This window comes from Microcaecilia unicolor, chromosome 13, assembly GCF_901765095.1.
Source record: "Microcaecilia unicolor chromosome 13, aMicUni1.1, whole genome shotgun sequence".
In the NCBI taxonomy this organism is placed as follows: Eukaryota; Metazoa; Chordata; class Amphibia; order Gymnophiona; family Siphonopidae; genus Microcaecilia; species Microcaecilia unicolor.
Window position 1 is genome coordinate 27,286,481 of NC_044043.1, and position 21,274 is coordinate 27,307,754.

A 21,274-nucleotide genomic window follows, 5' to 3' on the forward strand; every position below is an offset into this window, starting at 1 on the left:
ATACCTGTAGCAGGTGTTCTCCGAGGACAGCAGTCTGATTGTTCTCACCTACCCTCCCTCCTCCCCTTTGGAGTTTCGTTTTACTCTTTCCTTTGCTTGTCATTCAACTGAGCGAGAACGGTCGCGCACAGGCGGGAAGACGGCCGCGCATGCACGGTGGGCGTGCCCTGCGTGAGAGACCGCCCGCGAAGTTTTCTTCCGGTTGATGGGGGCTGCCGTGGACGTCAACCCAGTCGTGAGAACAATCAGCCTGCTGTCCTCGGAGAACACCTCCTACAGGTATGTATCATTCGCTGACAAGGAAAGAAGGAAGAGATGCCCAGAGAAAACACAGCCAAAGGATAGGGATAACCAGGGATTTAGCCAGCACAAGTCTTAGCTGTGTGAGTTTCCTTCAGCCAGGAGATAAGACCACGAGGCTGCTCAGTTTAGCCCCTCCTAAGCAAAAAATACTAACATATGTACAGTGGTGGAAATAAGTATTTGATCCCTTGCTGATTTTGTAAGTTTGCCCACTGACAAAGACATGAGCAGCCCATAATTGAAGGGTAGGTTATTGGTAACAGTGAGAGATAGCACATCACAAATTAAATCCGGAAAATCACATTGTGGAAAGTATATGAATTTATTTGCATTCTGCAGAGGGAAATAAGTATTTAATCCCTCTGGCAAACAAGACCTAATACTTGGTGGCAAAACCCTTGTTGGCAAGCACAGCGGTCAGACGTCTTCTGTAGTTGATGATGAGGTTTGCACACATGTCAGGAGGAATTTTGGTCCACTCCTCTTTGCAGATCATCTCTAAATCATTAAGAGTTCTGGGCTGTCGCTTGGCAACTCGCAGCTTCAGCTCCCTCCATAAGTTTTCAATGGGATTAAGGTCTGGTGACTGGCTAGGCCACTCCATGACCCTAATGTGCTTCTTCCTGAGCCACTCCTTTGTTGCCTTGGCTGTATGTTTTGGGTCATTGTCGTGCTGGAAGACCCAGCCACGACCCATTTTTAAGGCCCTGGCGGAGGGAAGGAGGTTGTCACTCAGAATTGTACGGTACATGGCCCCATCCATTCTCCCATTGATGCGGTGAAGTAGTCCTGTGCCCTTAGCAGAGAAACACCCCCAAAACATAACATTTCCACCTCCATGCTTGACAGTGGGGACGGTGTTCTTTGGGTCATAGGCAGCATTTCTCTTCCTCCAAACACGGTGAGTTGAGTTCATGCCAAAGAGCTCAATTTTTGTCTCATCTGACCACAGCACCTTCTCCCAATCACTCTCGGCATCATCCAGGTGTTCACTGGCAAACTTCAGACGGGCCGTCACATGTGCCTTCCGGAGCAGGGGGACCTTGCGGGCATTGCAGGATTGCAATCCGTTATGTCGTAATGTGTTACCAATGGTTTTCGTGGTGACAGTGGTCCCAGCTGCCTTGAGATCATTGACAAGTTCCCCCCTTGTAGTTGTAGGCTGATTTCTAACCTTCCTCATGATCAAGGATACCCCACGAGGTGAGATTTTGCGTGGAGCCCCAGATCTTTGTCGATTGACAGTCATTTTGTACTTCTTCCATTTTCTTACTGTGGCACCAACAGTTGTCTCCTTCTCGCCCAGCGTCTTACTGATGGTTTTGTAGCCCATTCCAGCCTTGTGCAGGTGTATGATCTTGTCCCTGACATCCTTAGACAGCTCCTTGCTCTTGGCCATTTTGTAGAGGTTAGAGTCTGACTGATTCACTGAGTCTGTGGACAGGTGTCTTTCATACAGGTGACCATTGCCGACAGCTGTCTGTCATGCAGGTAACGAGTTGATTTGGAGCATCTACCTGGTCTGTAGGGGCCAGATCTCTTACTGGTTGGTGGGGGATCAAATACTTATTTCCCTCTGCAGAATGCAAATAAATTCATATACTTTCCACAATGTGATTTTCCGGATTTAATTTGTGATGTGCTATCTCTCACTGTTACCAATAACCTACCCTTCAATTATGGGCTGCTCATGTCTTTGTCAGTGGGCAAACTTACAAAATCAGCAAGGGATCAAATACTTATTTCCACCACTGTACATCGTTGAATCATTTAACATTCAATGTTGCTCATGCAGTTAAGTTGTTCTGTTTGAACGAAACATCGTATTGATTAGATTAAGCCTTACTTCACAATGCAGTGAGGTAAATAGAGGCTATTTGTCTGCAGCAGTATACATTCTGGGACTTTTCTCTATGCGAGAGCATTATGTACTTTAACCCTCACAGTATCACTCATGCAGTTTGGCTGTCTAGTTCGGAGAACTCACCGTATTAACAGAATTAAGCCTTATTTTACGATGTAGCAAGGCCACTGTCGGCAGTTTGTCCGCAGTCTTAAGCACCCTCAGACATTTTCTGAATCAATGATGATGCCCTTTGTTTTCTTGGTTTTTCTCATACAGTTCCGTTTTGCTCCTCCTGCACCCTTCATTAGTCTTTTGTTATTCGATCATGCACTGGCTGCACTAGGCAATGGTATAACTCTGGGCTGTAGTGGTTTTCTCTGATATTTATTTATTTGTTGCATTTGTATCCCACCTTATCCCACCTCTTTGCACCTCTTCACACATACACATATGTAAACGAATCCAACTTTTATATTCACAATTATGTTAATGCATTCCCTTCCCCTTTGTTTTTTCCTAATTAGGAATTATATCCTGATTGTTATTTTATCTTTTATGTCCATGAACAGATCTTTAGGATCTTTTTGGTAAGATACTTTTTTATTGAACAAGCTCTCTGTTTATATTGTAGTCTTTGGTCCTTTTCTGTATGATCTTATGTTCTTTTCTCCGAGGACAAGCAGGCTGCTTGTTCTCACTGATGGGTGACGTCCACGGCAGCCCCTCCAATCGGAAACTTCACTAGCAAAGGCCTTTGCTAGTCCTCGCGCGCCCATGCGCACCGCGCGTGCGCGGCCGTCTTCCCGGCCGAACCGGCTCGTGTTCGTCAGTCTTCTTTTGTCCGCGCTCGGTACGGTCGTGTTTGCGCCGTTCGCGCCCCTTAAGTTGACCCTCGCGCGTCTTTTGACTTAAGCTTCTAAAAAAAAAAAGGGATTTCGGAGAAGGGCCTTTCGGTCTTTTTCCCCTTCCCGTATTTCCAGTTTTTGCCCCGTTAAGTTTTCTTTCGTTTTCGGGGTAGGCCCTTTTGAGGCCTCGGGTCGAGTTTTTTCTCCCCTTCTTTTTGGTGCCTTACCGCAATTACGAGTTTTGATTTCGCCGGCGTGATTTTTCCGCCCATGTCATCGAAGTCTCCCAGCGGCTTCAAGAAGTGCACCCAGTGCGCCCGGGTAATCTCGCTCACTGATAGGCACGCATCGTGTCTTCAGTGTCTGGGGGCTGGGCACCGCCCGCAGGCCTGTAGTCTTTGCGCCCTTTTACAGAAAAGGACTCAGGTAGCGAGATTGGCCCAGTGGAACGTGTTGTTCTCGGGCTCTGCATCGGCACCGGGAGTGTTGAGTGCATCGGCAGCGTCAAGACCTCCGCCCTCAGCCGCGACTGTATCGATTGCATCGAGGCATCGACCCTCTGCATCGTCGGGGCCGAGACATCGGAAGGCTGCGTCGGTGTCGGTGGTACCGGGACCTCCACTAGTGCTGATGTCGTCGGACGGTGGTTCTTCGACTGGAGTGCAGGTGAGGGCTGTCCATTCCCCTGCTGGTAGCGGTGAGCCTTCGGGTGGGTCTCCCCCTACCCTACTACTACTACTACTACTAACTAGCATTTCTAAAGCGCTACTAGGGTTACGCAGCGCTGTACAATTTAGACATAGAAGGACGGTCCCTGCTCAAAGAGCTTACAATCTAAAAGACAAGAGAACAATCTAAAGACAAGTGAACAATCTAGAGGACGAGTGAACAGTTAATCTGATAGAGTGGATAGATAGGGGCATTCTGTCTATCTAGAGCGGTTACCCTGAGGGCTCCTGCGGTACAGCCCCCCCCGAGACCGACCTTCTTCGGCCTCGGCCCCGAGGAAGCGACGGCTGGATTCTACGTCCTCCTCGTCGGTACCGGGAAGCTCCGGTGACATGCTTCGTTTGAAAAAGTCAAAGAAGCATCGACACCGGTCTCCTTCCCGCGTCGGTACCGAGAGCTCTGGGTCGCCGAGGAAGTCGGCACCCAGTAGGCATCGGCACCGGGAGGACCGCTCACCCTCTGTTCAGGAGGTGTCGATGCGCTCCACCTTGGACAGCCTCCAAGCCCGGAACAGACTCTGACTTCGACACCTGCATCGGCTTCCATGTCTTTCTCCACAGCCGCCCTGCACGAGAGTCTCCAGGCCGTTCTCCCAGAGATCTTGGGAGAGCTGTTGCACCCTTCCCCTCCGGTACCGGTGTTGCTTGCGCCACCGGTACCGTCGAGTGAGGAGCCGGCTGGCCCTTTGCCCGGGGTGAGGTCTCCGACAATCGGTGCCGCTTGCGGTACCGACTGCGGTCGCCTCCCAGGAAGGCTCCCCAAAGACGTCGGCGGAGGGAGCTTCGCCGGTGCGGGCGAGGGAGTCTACCTCTCGACGCTCCCACCGTGGCCGTGTTTCCACGGAGTCGAGTCGGGCACGGCTTCAGACACAGGTTCATGAACTTGTGTCTGATACCGATGGTGAGTCCTCGTGGGAGGAGGAGGAGGACATCAGATATTTCTCTGACGAGGAGTCTGATGGCCTTCCTTCTGATCCCACTCCCTCCCCTGAAAGGCAGCTTTCTCCTCCCGAGAGTCTGTCTTTTGCGGCCTTTGTCCAGGAGATGTCTACGGCCATCCCCTTCCTGGTGGTCGTGGAGGATGAGCCCAGAGCTGAAATGTTTGAGCTCTTGGACTATCCTTCTCCACCTAAGGAAGCGTCCACAGTACCCATGCATCATGTCCTAAAAAAGACATTGCTGGCGAACTGGACCAAGCCTCTAAGTAATCCCCACATTCCCAAGAAGATCGAGTCCCAGTACCGGATCCATGGGGACCCAGAGCTGATGCGCACTCAGTTGCCTCACGACTCTGGAGTTGTGGATTTGGCCCTAAAGAAGGCTAAGAGTTCTAGGGAGCATGCTTCGGCGCCCCCGGGCAAGGACTCTAGAACCTTAGACTCCTTTGGGAGGAAGGCCTACCATTCTTCTATGCTCGTGGCCAAAATCCAGTCTTACCAGATCTACACGAGCATACACATGCGGAATAATGTGCGGCAGTTGGCGGCCTTGGTGGACAAGCTCCCTCCTGAGCAAGCCAAGCCATTTCAGGAGGTGGTCAGGCAGCTGAAGGCGTGCAGAAAATTCCTGGCCAGAGGGGGTGTATGACACCTTTGATGTTGCGTCCAGGGCCGCTGCTCAAGGTGCGGTGATGCGCAGACTCTCATGGCTGCGTGCCTCCGACCTGGAGAATAGGATCCAGCAGCGGATTGCGGACTCGCCTTGCCGTGCGGACAATATTTTTGGAGAGAAGGTCGAACAGGTGGTAGAGCAGCTCCACCAGCGGGATACCGCTTTCGACAAGTTCTCCCGCCGGCAGCCTTTAGCTTCTACCTCCACAAGTAGACGTTTTTATGGGGGAAGGAAGACTGTTCCCTACTCTTCTGGTAAGCGTAGGTACAATCCTCCTTCTCGACAGCCTGCGGCCCAGGCTAAGCCCCAGCGTGCTCGCTCTCGTCAGCAAGGCCCCTCGGCTCCCCAGCAAAAGCAAGGGACGAGCTTTTGACTGGCTCCAGCAGAGCATAGCCGACATCAATGTGTCAGTGCCGGGCGATCTGCCGGTCGGGGGGAGGTTGAAAGTTTTTCACCAAAGGTGGCCTCTCATAACCTCCGACCAGTGGGTTCTCCAAATAGTCCGGCAAGGATACACCCTCAATTTGGTTTCCAAACCTCCAAATTGCCCACCGGGAGCTCACTCCTACGGCTTCCAGCACAAGCAGGTACTTGCAGAGGAACTCTCCGCCCTTCTCAGCGCCAATGCGGTCGAGCCCGTGCCATCCGGGCAAGAAGGGCTGGGATTCTATTCCAGGTACTTCCTTGTGGAAAAGAAAACAGGGGGGATGCGTCCCATCCTAGACCTGAACAAATATCTGGTCAAAGAAAAGTTCAGGATGCTTTCCCTGGGCACCCTTCTTCCCATGATTCAGGAAAACGACTGGCTATGCTCTCTGGACTTGAAGGACGCCTACACACACATCCCGATACTGCCAGCTCACAGACAGTATCTGCGATTTCAGCTGGGCACACGTCACTTCCAGTACTGTGTGCTACCCTTTGGGCTCGCCTCTGCGCCCAGAGTGTTCACGAAGTGCTTGGCTGTAGTAGCAGCGGCGCTTCGCAGGCTGGGAGTGCACGTGTTCCCCTATCTCGACGATTGGCTGGTGAAGAACACATCCGAGGCAGGAGCTGTACAGTCCATACAGATGACTATTCGCCTCCTGGAGCTACTGGGGTTTGTGATAAATTATCCAAAGTCCCATCTTCTCCCAGTGCAGAGACTCGAATTCATAGGAGCTCTGCTGGATTCTCGGACGGCTCGTGCCTATCTCCCAGAGGCGAGAGCCAACAACTTGTTGTCCCTCGTCTCGCGGGTGCGAGCGTCCCAGCAGATCACAGCTCGGCAGATGTTGAGATTGCTGGGCCACATGGCCTCCACAGTTCATGTGACTCCCATGGCCCGCCTTCACATGCGATCTGCTCAATGGACCCTAGCTTCCCAGTGGTTTCAGGCTGCTGGGGATCTAGAAGACGTGATCCACCTGTCCACGAGTTTTCTCAAATCCCTGTATTGGTGGACGATTTGGTCCAATTTGACCCTGGGACGTCCTGTCCAAATTCCTCAGCCACAAAAAGTGCTGACTACGGATCTAGATCAATCTCCTGGAGTTACGAGCGGTCTGGAACGCTCTGAAGGCTTTCAGAGATCGGTTGTCCCACCAAATTTTCCAAATTCAGACAGACAACCAGGTTGCCATGTATTACATCAACAAGCAGGGGGGCACCGGATCTCGCCCTCTGTGTCAGGAAGCCGTCAGCATGTGGCTTTGGGCTCGCCGTCAGGGCATGGTGTTCCAAGCCACATACCAGGCAGGCGTAAACAACAGTCTGGCCGACAGACTGAGCAGGATTATGCAACCTCACGAGTGGTCGCTCAACTCCCGAGTAGTGCGACAGATCTTCCAGGTGTGGGGCACCCCCTTGGTAGATCTCTTTGCATCTCGAGCCAACCACAAGGTCCCTCAGTTCTGTTCCAGGCTTCAGGCCAACGGCAGACTGGCACTGGATGCCTTCCTCCTGGACTGGGGGGAGGGTCTCCTGTATGCTTATCCTCCCATACCTCTGGTCGGGAAGACTTTGTTGAAACTCAAGCAAGACCGAGGCACCATGATTCTGATTGCTCCCTTTTGGCCGCGTCAGATCTGGTTCCCTCTTCTTCTGGAGTTATCCTCCGAAGAACCGTGGAGATTGGAGTGTTTTCCGACCCTCGTCACACAGGACGAAGGGGCGCTTCTGCATCCCAACCTCCGGTCTCTGGCTCTCACGGCCTGGATGTTGAGAGCGCAGACTTTGCCTCTTTAGGTCTGTCAGAGGGTGTCTCCTGCATCTTGCTTGCTTCCAGGAAAGATTCCACTAAGAGGAGTTACTTCTTTCTATGGAGGAGGTTTGCCGTCTGGTGTGACAACAAGGCCCTAGATCCTCGCTCTTGTCCTACACAGACCCTGCTTGAATACCTTCTGCACTTGTCTGAGTCTGGTCTCAAGACCAACTCTGTAAGGGTTCACCTTAGTGCAATCAGTGCATACCATTACCGTGTGGAAGGTAAACCGATCTCAGGACAGCCTTTAGTTGTTCGCTGCATGAGAGGTTTGCTTTTGTCAAAGCCCCCCGTCAAACCTCCTACAGTGTCATGGGATCTCAATGTTGTTCTCACCCAGCTGATGAAACCTCCTTTTGAGCCACTGAACTCCTGCCATCTGAAGTACTTGACCTGGAAGGTCATTTTCTTGGTGGCAGTTACTTCAGCTCGTAGAGTCAGTGAGCTGCAGGCCCTGGTAGCCCAGGCCCCTTACACCAAATTTCATCATAACAGAGTAGTCCTCCGCACTCACCCTAAGTTCTTGCCAAAGGTTGTGTCGGAGTTCCATCTTAACCAGTCAATTGTCTTGCCAACATTCTTTCCCCGACCTCATTCCTGCCCTGCTGAACGTCAGCTGCACACATTGGACTGCAAGAGAGCATTGGCCTTCTATCTGGAGCGGACACAGCCCAACAGACAGTCCGCCCAATTGTTTGTTTCTTTTGATCCCAACAGGAGGGGAGTGGCTGTGGGGAAACGCACCATATCCAATTGGCTAGCAGGTTGCATTTCCTTCACTTACGCCCAGGCTGGGTTGGCTCTTGAGGGTCACGTCACGGCTCATAATGTTAGAGCCATGGCAGCGTCGGTAGCCCACTTGAAGTCAGCCACTATTGAAGAGATCTGCAAAGCTGCGACGTGGTCATCTGTCTACACATTCACATCACATTACTGCCTGCAGCAGGATACCCGACGCGACAGTCGGTTCGGGCAGTCAGTGCTTCAGAATCTGTTCGGGGTTTAGGATCCAACTCCACCCCCCTAGGCCCATGTTTTATTCTGTTCCAGGCTACACTCTCAGTTAGTTAGATAAATTGTTAGGTCAATCTTAGTTATGTCCTCGCCGTTGCGAGGCCCAATTGACCATGTTTGTTGTTTTGAGTGAGCCTGGGGGCTAGGGATACCCCATCAGTGAGAACAAGCAGCCTGCTTGTCCTCGTAGAAAGCGAATGCTACATACCTGTAGAAGGTATTCTCCGAGGACAGCAGGCTGATTGTTCTCACAAACCCGCCCGCCTCCCCTTTGGAGTTGTGTCTTCCTTGTCTTGTCTTGCTACATATGAGACTGACGAACACGAGCCGATTCGGGCGGGAAGACGGCCGCTCATGCGCGGTGCGCATGTGCGCGCGAGGACTAGCAAAGGCCTTTGCTAGTGAAGTTTCCGATTGGAGGGGCTGCCGTGGACGTCACCCATCAGCGAGAACAATCAGCCTGCTGTCCTCGGAGAATACCTTCTACAGGTATGTAGCATTCGCTTTATTTGGGATTTTTTTTCTGCTGTATTTTAAGAATGAATATGTTTTTGATGTACATATGTTAATATTTTTTTATATGTAATGTTAGTTCAAATTGACGAATGTTTTTTGATAATTGTATTTATGTGTTTTCATGTTTAGACCCCTGAAGCAGGCGTTTGTACGCCGAAACATGGCCCGTGTTGGGTCATTTTCGGAATAAAGGTTTACATTGTTCTCAATCCTGAAGGCCCAGTGCTTGCTTTTCTTGTCCTCCTTCCCTAAACACATATTTGTGGAGAAACATCTCCTTTGGAGGGTCTTCAGCTTCACTCACTATCAAGGTTATATTAATTTTTTGTCTGCCATATGTGGGCCACATAGCTTCAGTTCCTCATATGTTTCTCCTTGTCATGTGATTTACCAGAAGTGCACAGCAACACTTGCTATTTCCAGAGAAATTAAACTTGTCTACTGTATGTACAAGCAGCAATAGAGAGAAACAAAACTTATGCCCTCTGTATGCAAGCAGCAACAGCAGTAGGGAGGAATACACAGAAGGCAAACAGATATACTTAGAGTGGTGAGACTCTGGTTAACATTGATTTCATGCCTTTGAACACCTACTGGATAATTGTATGGTTTCTGTAGTTAAAAACTTTGACTCCAGATGCAGCCTTATTAGGTGAAACGTGGCTGTGTCAGAATCATACAGAATAAATGTTTGAAAATTTTATCTTAGACGCTTGTTTTTTGGTGCTAATCCTTATTTGGTGGTTTAGTACCTACGTCTTTATTTGATATTTTGAAAACAATACATACGATTTGAATTCAATTCAAGCTACAGTAGGGAGCCAGTGGAGAGAATAGTAATCGATAATGTTGTTTAAACAGATAGTTGATAATGCTGGTCAAATATCGCAGATCTGCTTTGTCAGTGGTTCCAGGGCTGCACCACTCTTTATGTTAGTGATGATGTTTTATAATCTAGCCTTCTCATATGTCCATGGAATGTATTACTTCGTATCACGGTGTGATTATTTTATTCTATTGCTTTTTTTTTTTTTGTCGTATAATTGCTGTAGTGTGAAAATAACAAAATAAGCACTTTTATTTTATTCCACAGGGGGAGTTGAATGGGCACAGAGGTTTTATTCCATCCAACTTTTTAGAAGCCATCTCCCTGGATGGAAAAGTGTTGATGGGGTCTTTATCAGAAAACAGGAAAACACATGAATCAAGGGAAGAAGCACAGGTAAAATAATAATTCACCTTAATAAAGGAGACGTTAAAATAAAAAATAATTTGTTTATTTTGTTTAGAACTGCATAGGTATACTATTCTTGAGTGCATTATATCATTTTATATAGTACATCAATTTTGTAGGAGAGTATTGAGTGTGTGCTACTGTTATCTCAGTCAAGCATGGAAATTACACAAGTCGAAATGTGCTATTTTTTTATTTTGGTTTTTTTGGAGTGTCAGATTTTGAGGTATTATCCACATAATCAATAGTTGTTACTGATAAATAATGGTATTCTCTGTCTGCAAAACAGCTAGGCGCACACAGAAGCAGGACAATATAAAAGAACACAAGGCCAAAAAGGAATATGCCACACCAGACAAGTAGTTCTTAAAATCAAATTTCTATGAGGACAAGCAAGCCACGTTATTCTCACTTGTGATATAATCCATGGAGCCCTTTGTGGAAATCAGGGGCATTAATGTACAGGAAGAGGCCTTTTTCAAATGAAGGAAAACTCTGGAATGAGGGGGCATACAATGACGTTAAAAGGAAATAGTCTTAGGAGGAATCTAAGAAAGTATGCATTTACAGAAAGGGTGGTGGAAGTATGGAATGGCCTCCCACTGGAGGTTGTAGAGACAAGGACTGTGTCGGAGTTTAAGAAAGTAAGAGACAAGCATGTGGGATCCCTTAGGAAAAGGAGGAAAGTGTTATGGAGGATGGGCAGACTGGATGGGCCATTTGTCCTTTATCTGCCGTCATATTTTTGTGTTTCTATGAGGCTCAGATTGGCCCTTATGCGGTATCTGACCATGAGCTGGTGTGGCTGGAATGGAGGCCCTGGGGCGTGGTGGGGAGGGGGCTGGTGGGGGTTGGGCTTTCCTTTGTCATTTGTTTCATGATGCATACTTCCAGGAGAAGCTGATCCAATGCTGGAAAATGTACAAACAAATTAGGCTTTTAATCCTAATGTTGTCTTGTACTGGGAGGTGGCTAAAGTTGTCTTACGGGGAGAAATTATTAGCTATTCCAGCCATGTCAAGTGGGCCAGAGGTAGAAAACTCTTGTGCTTGGAGAAACAATTGCAGGTGTTGCGCAAGCAATTTGGAGTCACCCATACTGATTCCCATAAGCAGCAGTTGTTGAGCGTGCAGACAGTCCTGAACTCACCACTTCATGAGCGTGCTCTTTAATCCTATACGCATTATAAATACCAGTTCCTTAGCATCCCTCTGGACCGGACCAGGATTGGACTGATGGGTTGTGTACGCCTAACAGCAGGTGGAGACTGAGAAAGTTCTGAGACTAGAGAGCCAGTGAGAGCCCTGGCCATATGACATTAGCCTCAGTATTTTCTCAGTCTTCCAGCAGGTAGGAGGTGAGCCCATTAGTCTCTCTCTTTTCTTGTTTCTTACTCAGAATTATTTTATTTAATTTACCTTCTGTGACTGGAGAATTCTGTTTAGAGGCTTGCTGGTAAAGTTTTAATTATTTATTTTCTTTACAGCCTCTGGGGTGTTATACTCGGATGTCCCGAGTCCCTCCCCCCTTTTCCTCCCCACCTCCCGTCATTTTCTAGGGAAGGGCTACCCTTTCTGTGGAAAGGCGTACTGCCTTTGGGAGAGGCAGCCACATTTGTTTAACCAATCTTTTTCCCCTCTATTTTAACGAGCAGTCAGCTCCGTAACGGAGTGAGTTGATTAGCTGTTTAAAAAAAAAAAAAAAGAACAGATTCTGTCGGGTACGCTCTCCTTCACTATGGCGGAGAAATTGAAGCGGTGTTTAGTGTGCCAGCGCCGTGGAGTGGGCGCTTCGGGTTCTTGTAAATTTTGTACCGTAGTTCAGGATACTTCACCATCTGTTCCTCCATCAGTCTCTTTGTCTGCCGCTTCTTCTGCGCGGCCCGCCACGGTCTCCTCAGACACGTCTGTTTCGGCACTAGATATGGAACCCGCGAAAGTGGCGCAAACGGCCGCCATTTTGAATTCGGCTGTTTCTGCTCCTTGTGAGTGTTCTGCTTCTCGTTCTTTAGCAACGTTAGGGGAAGCGGAGACAGGGACTCTGGTGCAGTCTGGAGGGACTCAGGAAGGGGATTTTTCTCCTGAGTTTGTCCTCCAGATGTACCAGGCATTTTTGATGAAGAAGGCTGGGTCAGCAGCAGGAGTGTCAGCAGACTTTCCCTCCTCTATTCCTCCTGCAAAAAAGTCCTAGAGGCTGTGATTCTCAGACAGATCTTTATTTTGACCAGGGTCAGGAGATGCCTTTATTGGAGGAGGACGATGTCTTAACTGAGGATGTTTGGGAGGATCAATCTTCTATTGATCCTGAGGCTGTAACTTTTTCCCAAGGGGAAGATCCCTCTGTAGCTAGGGTATTTCATAAGGATGATTTGCAGGAGCTTATCTCTTTGGTTTCTTCTACTTTGCATTTTGAGGATCAACCTCCGGTTTCAGAAGTTTGTAAGGTTGACCTGTTAGTTAAAGGCACTACAGCTTCTAGAAGAACTTTTCCTATGGTTCAGGATATTTGGGATGTTATTAAAGCTCAGTGGGAGGTCCCAGACTCTGCTTTTCGACCAGCCAGATCTATGTACTACTACTACTACTACTTAACATTTCTAGAGCGCTACTAGGGTTACACAGCGCTTTACAAAATACACAAAGAAGGACAGTCCCTGCTCAAAGGAGCTTACATTCTAAAGAACGAAATGTCAAGTTGGGGCAGTCTAGATTTCCTGAGTAGAGGTGTAGTAGTTAGGTGCCGAAGGCGACATTGAAGAGATGGGCTTTGAGCAATGATTTGAAGATGGACAGGGAGGGGGCCTGGCGTATGGGCTCAGGGAGTCCGTTCCACTTATGGGGTGAGGCGAGGCAGAAAGGGCGGAGCCTGGAGTTGGCGGTGGTGGAGAAGGGTACTGAAAGGAGGGATTTGTCTTGAGACCGGAGGTTATGGGTAGGAACGTAAGGGGAGATGAGGGTTGAGAGGTAAGGAGGGGCTGCAGATCGAGTGCATTTGTAGGTTAGTAGCAGAAGCTTGAATTGAATGCGGTACCTGATCGGAAGCCAATGAAGTGACTTGAGGAGAGGGGTGATATGAGTGTATCGGTTCAGGCAGAAGATAAGACGTGCAGCAGAGTTCTGAACGGACTGAAGGGGGGATAGGTGGCTAAGTGGGAGACCAGTGAGGAGTAGGTTGCAGTAGTCAAGGCGAGAGGTAACGAGAGAGTGGATGAGAGTTCGGGTGGTGTGCTCAGAGAGGAAAGGGCGGATTTTTGCTAATGTTATAGAGGAAGAAGCGACAGGTCTTGGCTATCTGCTGGATATGCGCAGAGAAGGAGAGGAAGGAGTCGAAGATGACACCGAGGTTGCGGGCAGATGAGACGGGGACGATGAGGGTGTTATCAACCGAAATAGAGAAAGGAGGTAGAGGAGAAGTGGGTTTGGGTGGGAAGACAAGAAGTTCGGTCTTGGCCATGTTCAGTTTCAGGTGGCGGTTGGACATCCAGGCAGCAATGTCGGATAAGCAGGCCGTTACTTTGGCCTGGGTTTCCGCAGTGATGTCAGGTGTGGAGAGATAAAGCTGGGTGTCGTCAACATAAAGATGATACTGGAAGCCATGAGACGAGATCAGGGAGCCCAGGGAAGAGGTGTAGATAGAGAAAAGAAGGGGTACAAGGACAGAACCCTGAGGGACTCCAACAGAGAGCAGGATAGGGGTGGAGGAAGAACCATGAGAGTGTACTCTGAAGGTACAATGGGAGAGGAGAACCAGGAGAGGACAGAGCCCTGGAACCCAAAAGAGGACAGAGTGTCAAGAAGTAAGTCGTGATTGACAGTGTCAAAAGCGGCGGATAGGTCGAGGAGAATGAGGATGGAGTAATGACCTTTGGATTTGGCGAGGAACAGGTCATTACAGACTTTGGATAGTGCCGTTTCTGTCGAGTGAAGTGGGCGAAAGCCAGATTGAAGCGGATCGAGGATGGTATGAGAGGCGAGAAAATCAATGCAACGGCTGTGGCGCGTTCCAAGTATTTTGGAGAGGAAGGGTAGGAGGGAGATGGGGCGGTAGTTGGAGGGACAGCTATGTCCATCCTTTATCCATTGCCAGAAGTAGACAAAGCTATTCTTAAGGTTTCAGTGGTCGATGCGGTGGTTTCAGCAGTTACCAAGCGTAACGGTTCCTGTGGCTGGAGGAACAGCTCTTTGGGATGTTCAGGACAGAAGGGTTGGACTCTCTTCTCAAGAATAGTTTTGATGTTTCTTCTTTGGCGGCTATTTGTGGTTCTTTGGTGGCCAGAGCCTGTTTTCGCTGGGCAGAGAGAGTCCTGGATAGGTCTTCGGACGATATTGCTACTATAGATGCAGAGGTAGCTAAAATTGAGATGGGTTCTGCTTTTCTGGTAGATGCCTTGTATGATCTGTTGAGAGCTTCTTCTAGATCCTTAGCTTTGGGTGTTGCAGCTCGTCGATCTCTTTGGTTACGAGGTTGGTCGGTGAGTGCTGCTTCCTAAGTCCAATCTCAGTAAGTTTCCTTTTAGGGGCTCTTTTTTATTTGGAGAAGACTTGGATAAGTTGGTGCATTCTTTGGGAGAATCTAAGGTTCCTCGCCTTCCAGAGGATAGGCCTCGTCTATCTGGTCGGAGTTCTTTGTTTGGTCATGGTAGGGCGAGAGATTTTCGTAGATTTCAAACTGGGCAAGGAGCTCAGGCTCAGAGGTCTCGGTTTTTCAGTAGGACTCAGTCCTTTCGCGGTTTCCGTAGAGCAGCTAGAGTCTCAGGTGCTGGTTTTCGTACCCCCTTCTGATCTTCCCAATGAAGATGTGAGGGCCTCTCCTCTGGTTCCTGTAGGAGCTCGGCTTTCTCAGTTCTATCAGAGGTGGGCCCACATTACTTCAGATCAGTGGGTCTTGGAAGTTATTCGCAAAGGTTATGCCTTAGAATTCGCAAGGCCTCTTTCAGGCGCCTTTCTAGAGTCTCCCTGTTGCTCTCATCAAAAGGCAGGCGTTGTTCGGGAGACTCTACAAAGGCTCTTAGATCTTCAGGCTATTTGTCCAGTCCCTTCTTCCGAGTACAGACAGGGTCATTATTCCATTTACTTTGTGGTCCCCAAGAAGGAGGGGTCCTTTCGACCAATTTTAGATCTCAAAGCTGTCAATCGGGCTCTCAGAGTCACAAGTTTTCGAATGGAGACTCTTCGATCAGTTATAGTGGCAGTTCGGACTGCAGAGTTTCTAACAGCCTTAGATCTGACAGAGGCTTATCTCCATATTCCTTTTCGGCCTTCTCACCACAGGTTTTTGAGGTTTGCGATTCTAGGTTGCCATTTCCAGTTTTGAGCTCTGCCCTTTCGCCTAGCCACAGCTCCATGCATTTTTACCAAGGTTATGGTTGTGGTAGCAGCGGCTCTCAGGAAGCAGGGAATCCTAGTCCACTCGTACCTAGACGACTGGTTGATCAGGGCAAAGTCTTATCAAGAGAGTCGCCAGGTTTACTGATCAGGTGGTAAATGTTTTGCAGTCTCTAGGTTGGGTGGTAAATGTGGCCAAGAGTCGTCTGGTTCCTTCTCAGTCTCTGGAGTATTTGGGGTTACATTCAGCACGGCTCAGGGGCGAGTTTTTCTTCCTCAGGGCAGAATTGTCAAACTGTGTTCTCAGATACTAAACTTACTCCACAGACGCAACCTTTGTGCTCGAGATTATCTTCAGGTCCTGGGGTCCATGGCAGCGACGATAGAGGTGGTTCCCTGGGCCAGGGCTCATATGAGATCTCTACAATTGTCTCTGCTGTCTCGGTGGTCCTCTCAGATGGGCTCTCTTCTGACGAGGTTACCTCTCAGGGCACAGGAGTGCAGTTCTCTCTTCTGGTGGCTACGAACAAAGAATCTTATAACAGGAATGCCGCTGGAGTCTCCTCAGTGGGTAGCCTTAACGACAGATGCCAGTGTCCGGGGCTGGGGAGCCCATTGCTTGGGCAGGTGGACCCAGGGTCTCTGGTCTCCTCTGGAGGTGTCCAAATCCATCAGCATTTTGGAGACCAGAGCTATTCTGCTGGCTCTACAAGAATTTCATTCCCTCCTGGCGGGCAAGGCACACCACCCGAACACTCGTCCACTCTCTCATTACCTCTCGCCTTGATTATTGCAACCTACTCCTCACTGGCCTCCCACTTAGCCATCTATCCCCCCTTCAATCCGTTCAGAACTCTGCTGCACGTCTTATTTTCCGTCAGGACCGATATGCCCATATCACCCCTCTCCTCAAGTCACTTCACTGGCTTCCGATCAAGTACCGCATACAGTTCAAGCTTCTCCTACTTACCTACAAATGCACTCGATCTGCAGCCCCTCCTTACCTCTCTACCCTCATCTCCCCTTACGTTCCTACCCGAAACCTCCGCTCACAGGTCAAATCCCTCCTCTCAGTACCCTTCTCCACCACCGCCAACTCCAAGCTCCACCCTTTCTGCCTCGCCTCACCCTATGCTTGGAATAAACTCCCCGAGCCCATACGCCAAGCCCCCTCCCTGCCCATCTTCAAATCCTTACTCAAAGCCCACCTCTTCAATGTCGCCTTCGGCACATAACCATTTTACCTCCGTTCAGGATATCTAGACTGCCCCAACTTGACATTTCGTCCTTTAGATTGTAAGCTCCTTTCAGCAGGGACTGTCCTTCTTTGTTAAAATGTACAGCGCTGCGTAACCCTAGTAGTGCTTTAGAAATGTTAAGTAGTAGTAAGGCGGTACGAGTTCTCTCGGACAATGCCATGGAGGTAGCTTATGTCAACCGCCAGGGGGGGGGACGAAGAGCCACCTTTTGAGTCAAGAGACAGCGAGGCTCATGGCATGGGCAGAAGTTCACCTATATGCCATTTCAGCCTCCCATGTAGCAGGAATCGAAAACATTCAGGCAGATTTTCTCAGTCTGCACACTCTCGATCCAGGGGAATGGTCTCTCAGCGATCGAGTGTTTCAGTTGATAGTAGCACAGTGGGGCACTCCAGTCCTAGATCTGTTCGCTTCCAGTCTCAATTCAAAGGTTCCTCGATTCTTCAGTCGCCGAAGGGATGCAAAAGCTGCGGGAATAGACGTCCTCTTACAGAGGTGGCCTTCTGGTCTCCTTTACGCGTTTCCTCTGTGGCCTCTCTTAGGTCGCCTCCTGCAGCGGATCGCAGAACAAGGGGGTCCGGTAGTTCTCGTGGCTGCAGACTGGCCTCAACATCCTTGGTACGCGGACCTTCAGCGTCTTTGGTCGGCGGCTCCTCTTCATCTTCCGGATCACAAGTCCCTGCTCTTACAAGGGCCAATTCCACATCCAGACCCGGCTCGATTTTGTCTTATGGCTTGGCTCTTGAAGGAGCTCGATTAACTAAAAGAGGTTATTCGTCTCCAGTGATTGCTACCATGTTATGGTCTCGTCGGCGCTCCACCTCTCTAAATTATACCCTCTCTTGGAGGATTTTTGAAGCTTGGTGTGAAGAGGCTGGTATTTTTCCTTTTCGGGCTTCTGTAGCGCAGATGTTGGATTTTCTGCAGCGGGGTTTTGAAAAAGGTTTGTCTCTCTCTACTCTCAAGGTACAGGCGGCGGCGCTTTCCTGTTTCAGAGGTCAGATTCGAAGTAAGACCTTAGCTAGTCTTCCCGATGTGGTCCATTTTTTGAAGGGAGTTAGTCTTCTTCGTCCTCCAGGTAGATCGATTTTTCCATCCTGGGATCTTAATATTGTGCTTTCGGCTCTAACTGGTCCTACTTTTGAGCCGTTGTCTGCTTCTTAAGGATTTGACTCTTAAAGCGGTGTTTTTAGTGGCCATAGCTTCAGCAAGGAGAGTTTCGGAGTTGCAAGCTTTTTCCTGCAGATCTCCATTTTTGGAATTTTCTAAGGAGCGGGTGGTTCTACGTCCGGTTCCTTCTTTCCTGCCTAAGGTGGTTTCTCGTTTTCATCTTTCTCAATCGGTTATTCTTCCAGTTTTGGGATCTTCCTCAGGCTCGGAGGAGCAGATGAAGTTACGTACTTTGGATGTTAAGAGAGTGCTTAGACGCTATCTCGCAGTTACTGAGGACTTTCATCGCACGGATCGTCTTTTCGTTCTTGTTGCTGGTTCCCGTAAGGGGTTGGCTGCTTCTAAATCCACGTTATCTCGATGGATTAAGGAAATGATAGCTTCTTCTTACATTCTTGCAGGTAGAGCGGTTCCAGACAGTGTTAAAGCTCACTCCACGAGGGGGCAAGCAGCTACTTGGGCGGAGTGTTTCTTGGTACCTCTAGCTGATATTTGTAAGGCAGCAACGTGGTCCTCTCTTCATTCTTTTTCTAAACATTACAGACTTGATGTACAGTGCCGGCAGGAGGGTGTCTTTGCATCTCGAGTACTCACAGCGGGCTTGCTGGGGTCCCTCCCATAGGACTACTGCTTTCTTACAAATTATCGGACCGACCGTTCACTTGTCTATTAGATTGTAAGCTCTTTGAGCAGGGACTGTCTCTCTTTGTTAAATTGTACAGCGCTGCGTAACCCTAGTAGCGCTCTAGAAATGTTAAATAGTAGTAGTAGTAGTAGTACTTCCCATCAGTCCAATCCTGGTCTGGTCCGGAGGGATGCTAAGGAAGTAGAAATTAGACCTTACCTGCTAATTTGCTTTCCTTTAATCCCTCCGGACCGGACCCCTCCCATGTTATTTCAATGCTTCAGACTTTTTTCTTATGTTTCGAAATGAGTTAGTTCATTTACCAGAGACGGAGTTGTTTTGTAAGGTTGTATTTATATATATATATATATATATATATATATATATATATATATATATATATATATTTATATATAAACAACACAATTTATTGTATATATAACATTTTAAGTGGGCCATACCACCTCTTCAATGCTGCTTTAGGTACCTAACCTTTCGAGAAATATAGTATGCCCTATCAGATTGACTCTACACTTGTCTTTTAGATTGTACACTTGCCTCTAGATTGTACACCTGTCTTTTAGATTGTACACTTGTCTTTAGATTGTACACCTGTCTTTTAGATTGTAAGCTCCTTGAGCAGGGACTGTCCTTCCATGTTAAATTGTACAGCGCTGCGTAACCCTAGTAGCGCTTTAGAAATGTTAAGTAGTAGTAGAGTTGCTGGTGAGCTCTAATACACGGTATGGCCGTTAGTTAAGCACATTTAACGAGTGCTTTGTGGCTGCTTTGATTTCACGGTGCACAGAAGGGTGTTCTTTCTTTTTTTCCTGCTTTGTTAGTCAAATACTGAGGCTAGCTCCATATGGCCAGGGCTCTCATTGGCGCTCTAGGCTCAGAACTTTCTCAGTCTCCACCTGCTGGTAGGCGTACACAACCCATCAGTCCAATCCTGGTCCGGTCTGGAGGGATTAAAAGAAAGCAAATTAGCAGGTAAGGTCAAGAGTAGTAGTTTGTTAGCCTCGTTGATAGCACTGAAACAGGGTCCCAAATTTATTACAGGGCAGTTGATTCACACAGATCAGGGTATTTGCAGCATCTTTCACACTTTTTATCAATCTTTGTGTGCCCCACCTGCTGCGGGGGGTTCTGCTTGGTGGGTTATATCTAGATGGTCTTGATCTCCTGTGGATTTCTCAATTTGATTGTGATTTTTGAATTCCCCTATTACTTCAGACAAGGTGCACTAGGCGATCCAGCACAGTCCACTCAGTAAAGCCCCTGGAACTGACAGCTTTAGGGCTGAATTTTATAAGTTGTTAGGTGAAGACATCAAGTTGCCCTTAACTAATATGTTCAGTGCTTAGGAGGAGGTGGAGAAATTGCCTGACACTTTAAATATGGTCCAGATTATTGTCCTTTCTAAGGCTGAGAGAGACTCCACTCTACCTGAATTGTATTGCCCCATCTCGCTTTTCAATTACGGGGCCAAGCTTTTCACTAAGATTCTATCCAAACTTTTGGGCCGTGTATTGCCTTCATGAATTCCAGGTGATTTTTGTCCAGGAGCGTTCAGTAGCCAAAAATCTTAGACATATGTTGACATCTTTGAAATATGTGAGCATTGGGGGTTGCCTTCTCCTTTTATTAGCTTCGATGCCTAGAAGGTTTTCGATCAAGTTCACTGGGGCTTTCTGTATGCCATGCTGGATAAATATGGTTTTGACAGGTGATTTGTATCCATGATTCAAGGTTTATATACTGCACCTCATCAGTATCAGTTAATGGTCAAATGTTTTATATTTTTGCTATTAGTCGGGGGACCCGACAGGGTTGTTCCTTGTCGCCTTTGTTTTTCGTCCTGACTTTGGACTCCTTAATCAGGGACATTCAGGGCATTTGAGTGGGTGCTGTATCTTTTAAATTAGCAGCATTTGCCAATGATCTCTTGATGCTCCACACACACCCCACGAATCCTTGTCTGCACTCTTGGAGACCTTTGCGAGGTGTTAGCTACTGCAGGTGATTTGGCAGGGGCCCTTTCCATTGCAGTGGGTGATGGGATCTTTTAAATACCTAGGGGTCCTCTTAGCGCCTCCAGTGTTTGCTCTGTGTCGCTTGAATGTTGACCATATTCTCAACAGTAATTAGATTTTTTATTTATTTATTGCATTTGTATCCCACATTTTCCCACCTTTTTGTAGGCTCAATGTGGTTACAATGTATCGTTCTTGGTGGAAATAAATTAGAAAACAGACACTTAATGTTACATAAAGATCTTGAATAGCATAGTAGAAGTTGAATAGCATGGTAGAGATTGAATAGCCTAGCAGAAATTTAAACAAGCAGATATATAAAAACAGTTCTGTGTGTCGGTAGGAGGAGATGTGTTGCATTTACATTTGTTGATCTTTGTGGTATGCCTTATTAAAGAGATGGGTCTTCAGAAATTTATGAAAGTTAGTTCGTAGATCGTTTTTAAGTTGCGCGGCAGTTGGCAGATAGTTGGCAGTCATTGCCCTTATCTTTGGTGGGATATATTAGCTTAGTTCGCATA

General features: G+C 48.2%; 1 protein-coding gene across 1 annotated transcript in view; it reads left to right on the forward strand.

Moving 5' to 3' along the window:
* TSPOAP1 (TSPO associated protein 1) overlaps window positions 1-21,274 on the forward strand; it is an 864,237-nt gene that overhangs the window by 790,842 nt on the left and 52,121 nt on the right. The window contains exon 22 of the mRNA XM_030186055.1: window positions 10,199-10,327. Coding sequence (XP_030041915.1) covers window positions 10,199-10,327 — 129 coding nt within the window. The remainder of the gene's footprint in view (window positions 1-10,198; window positions 10,328-21,274) is intronic.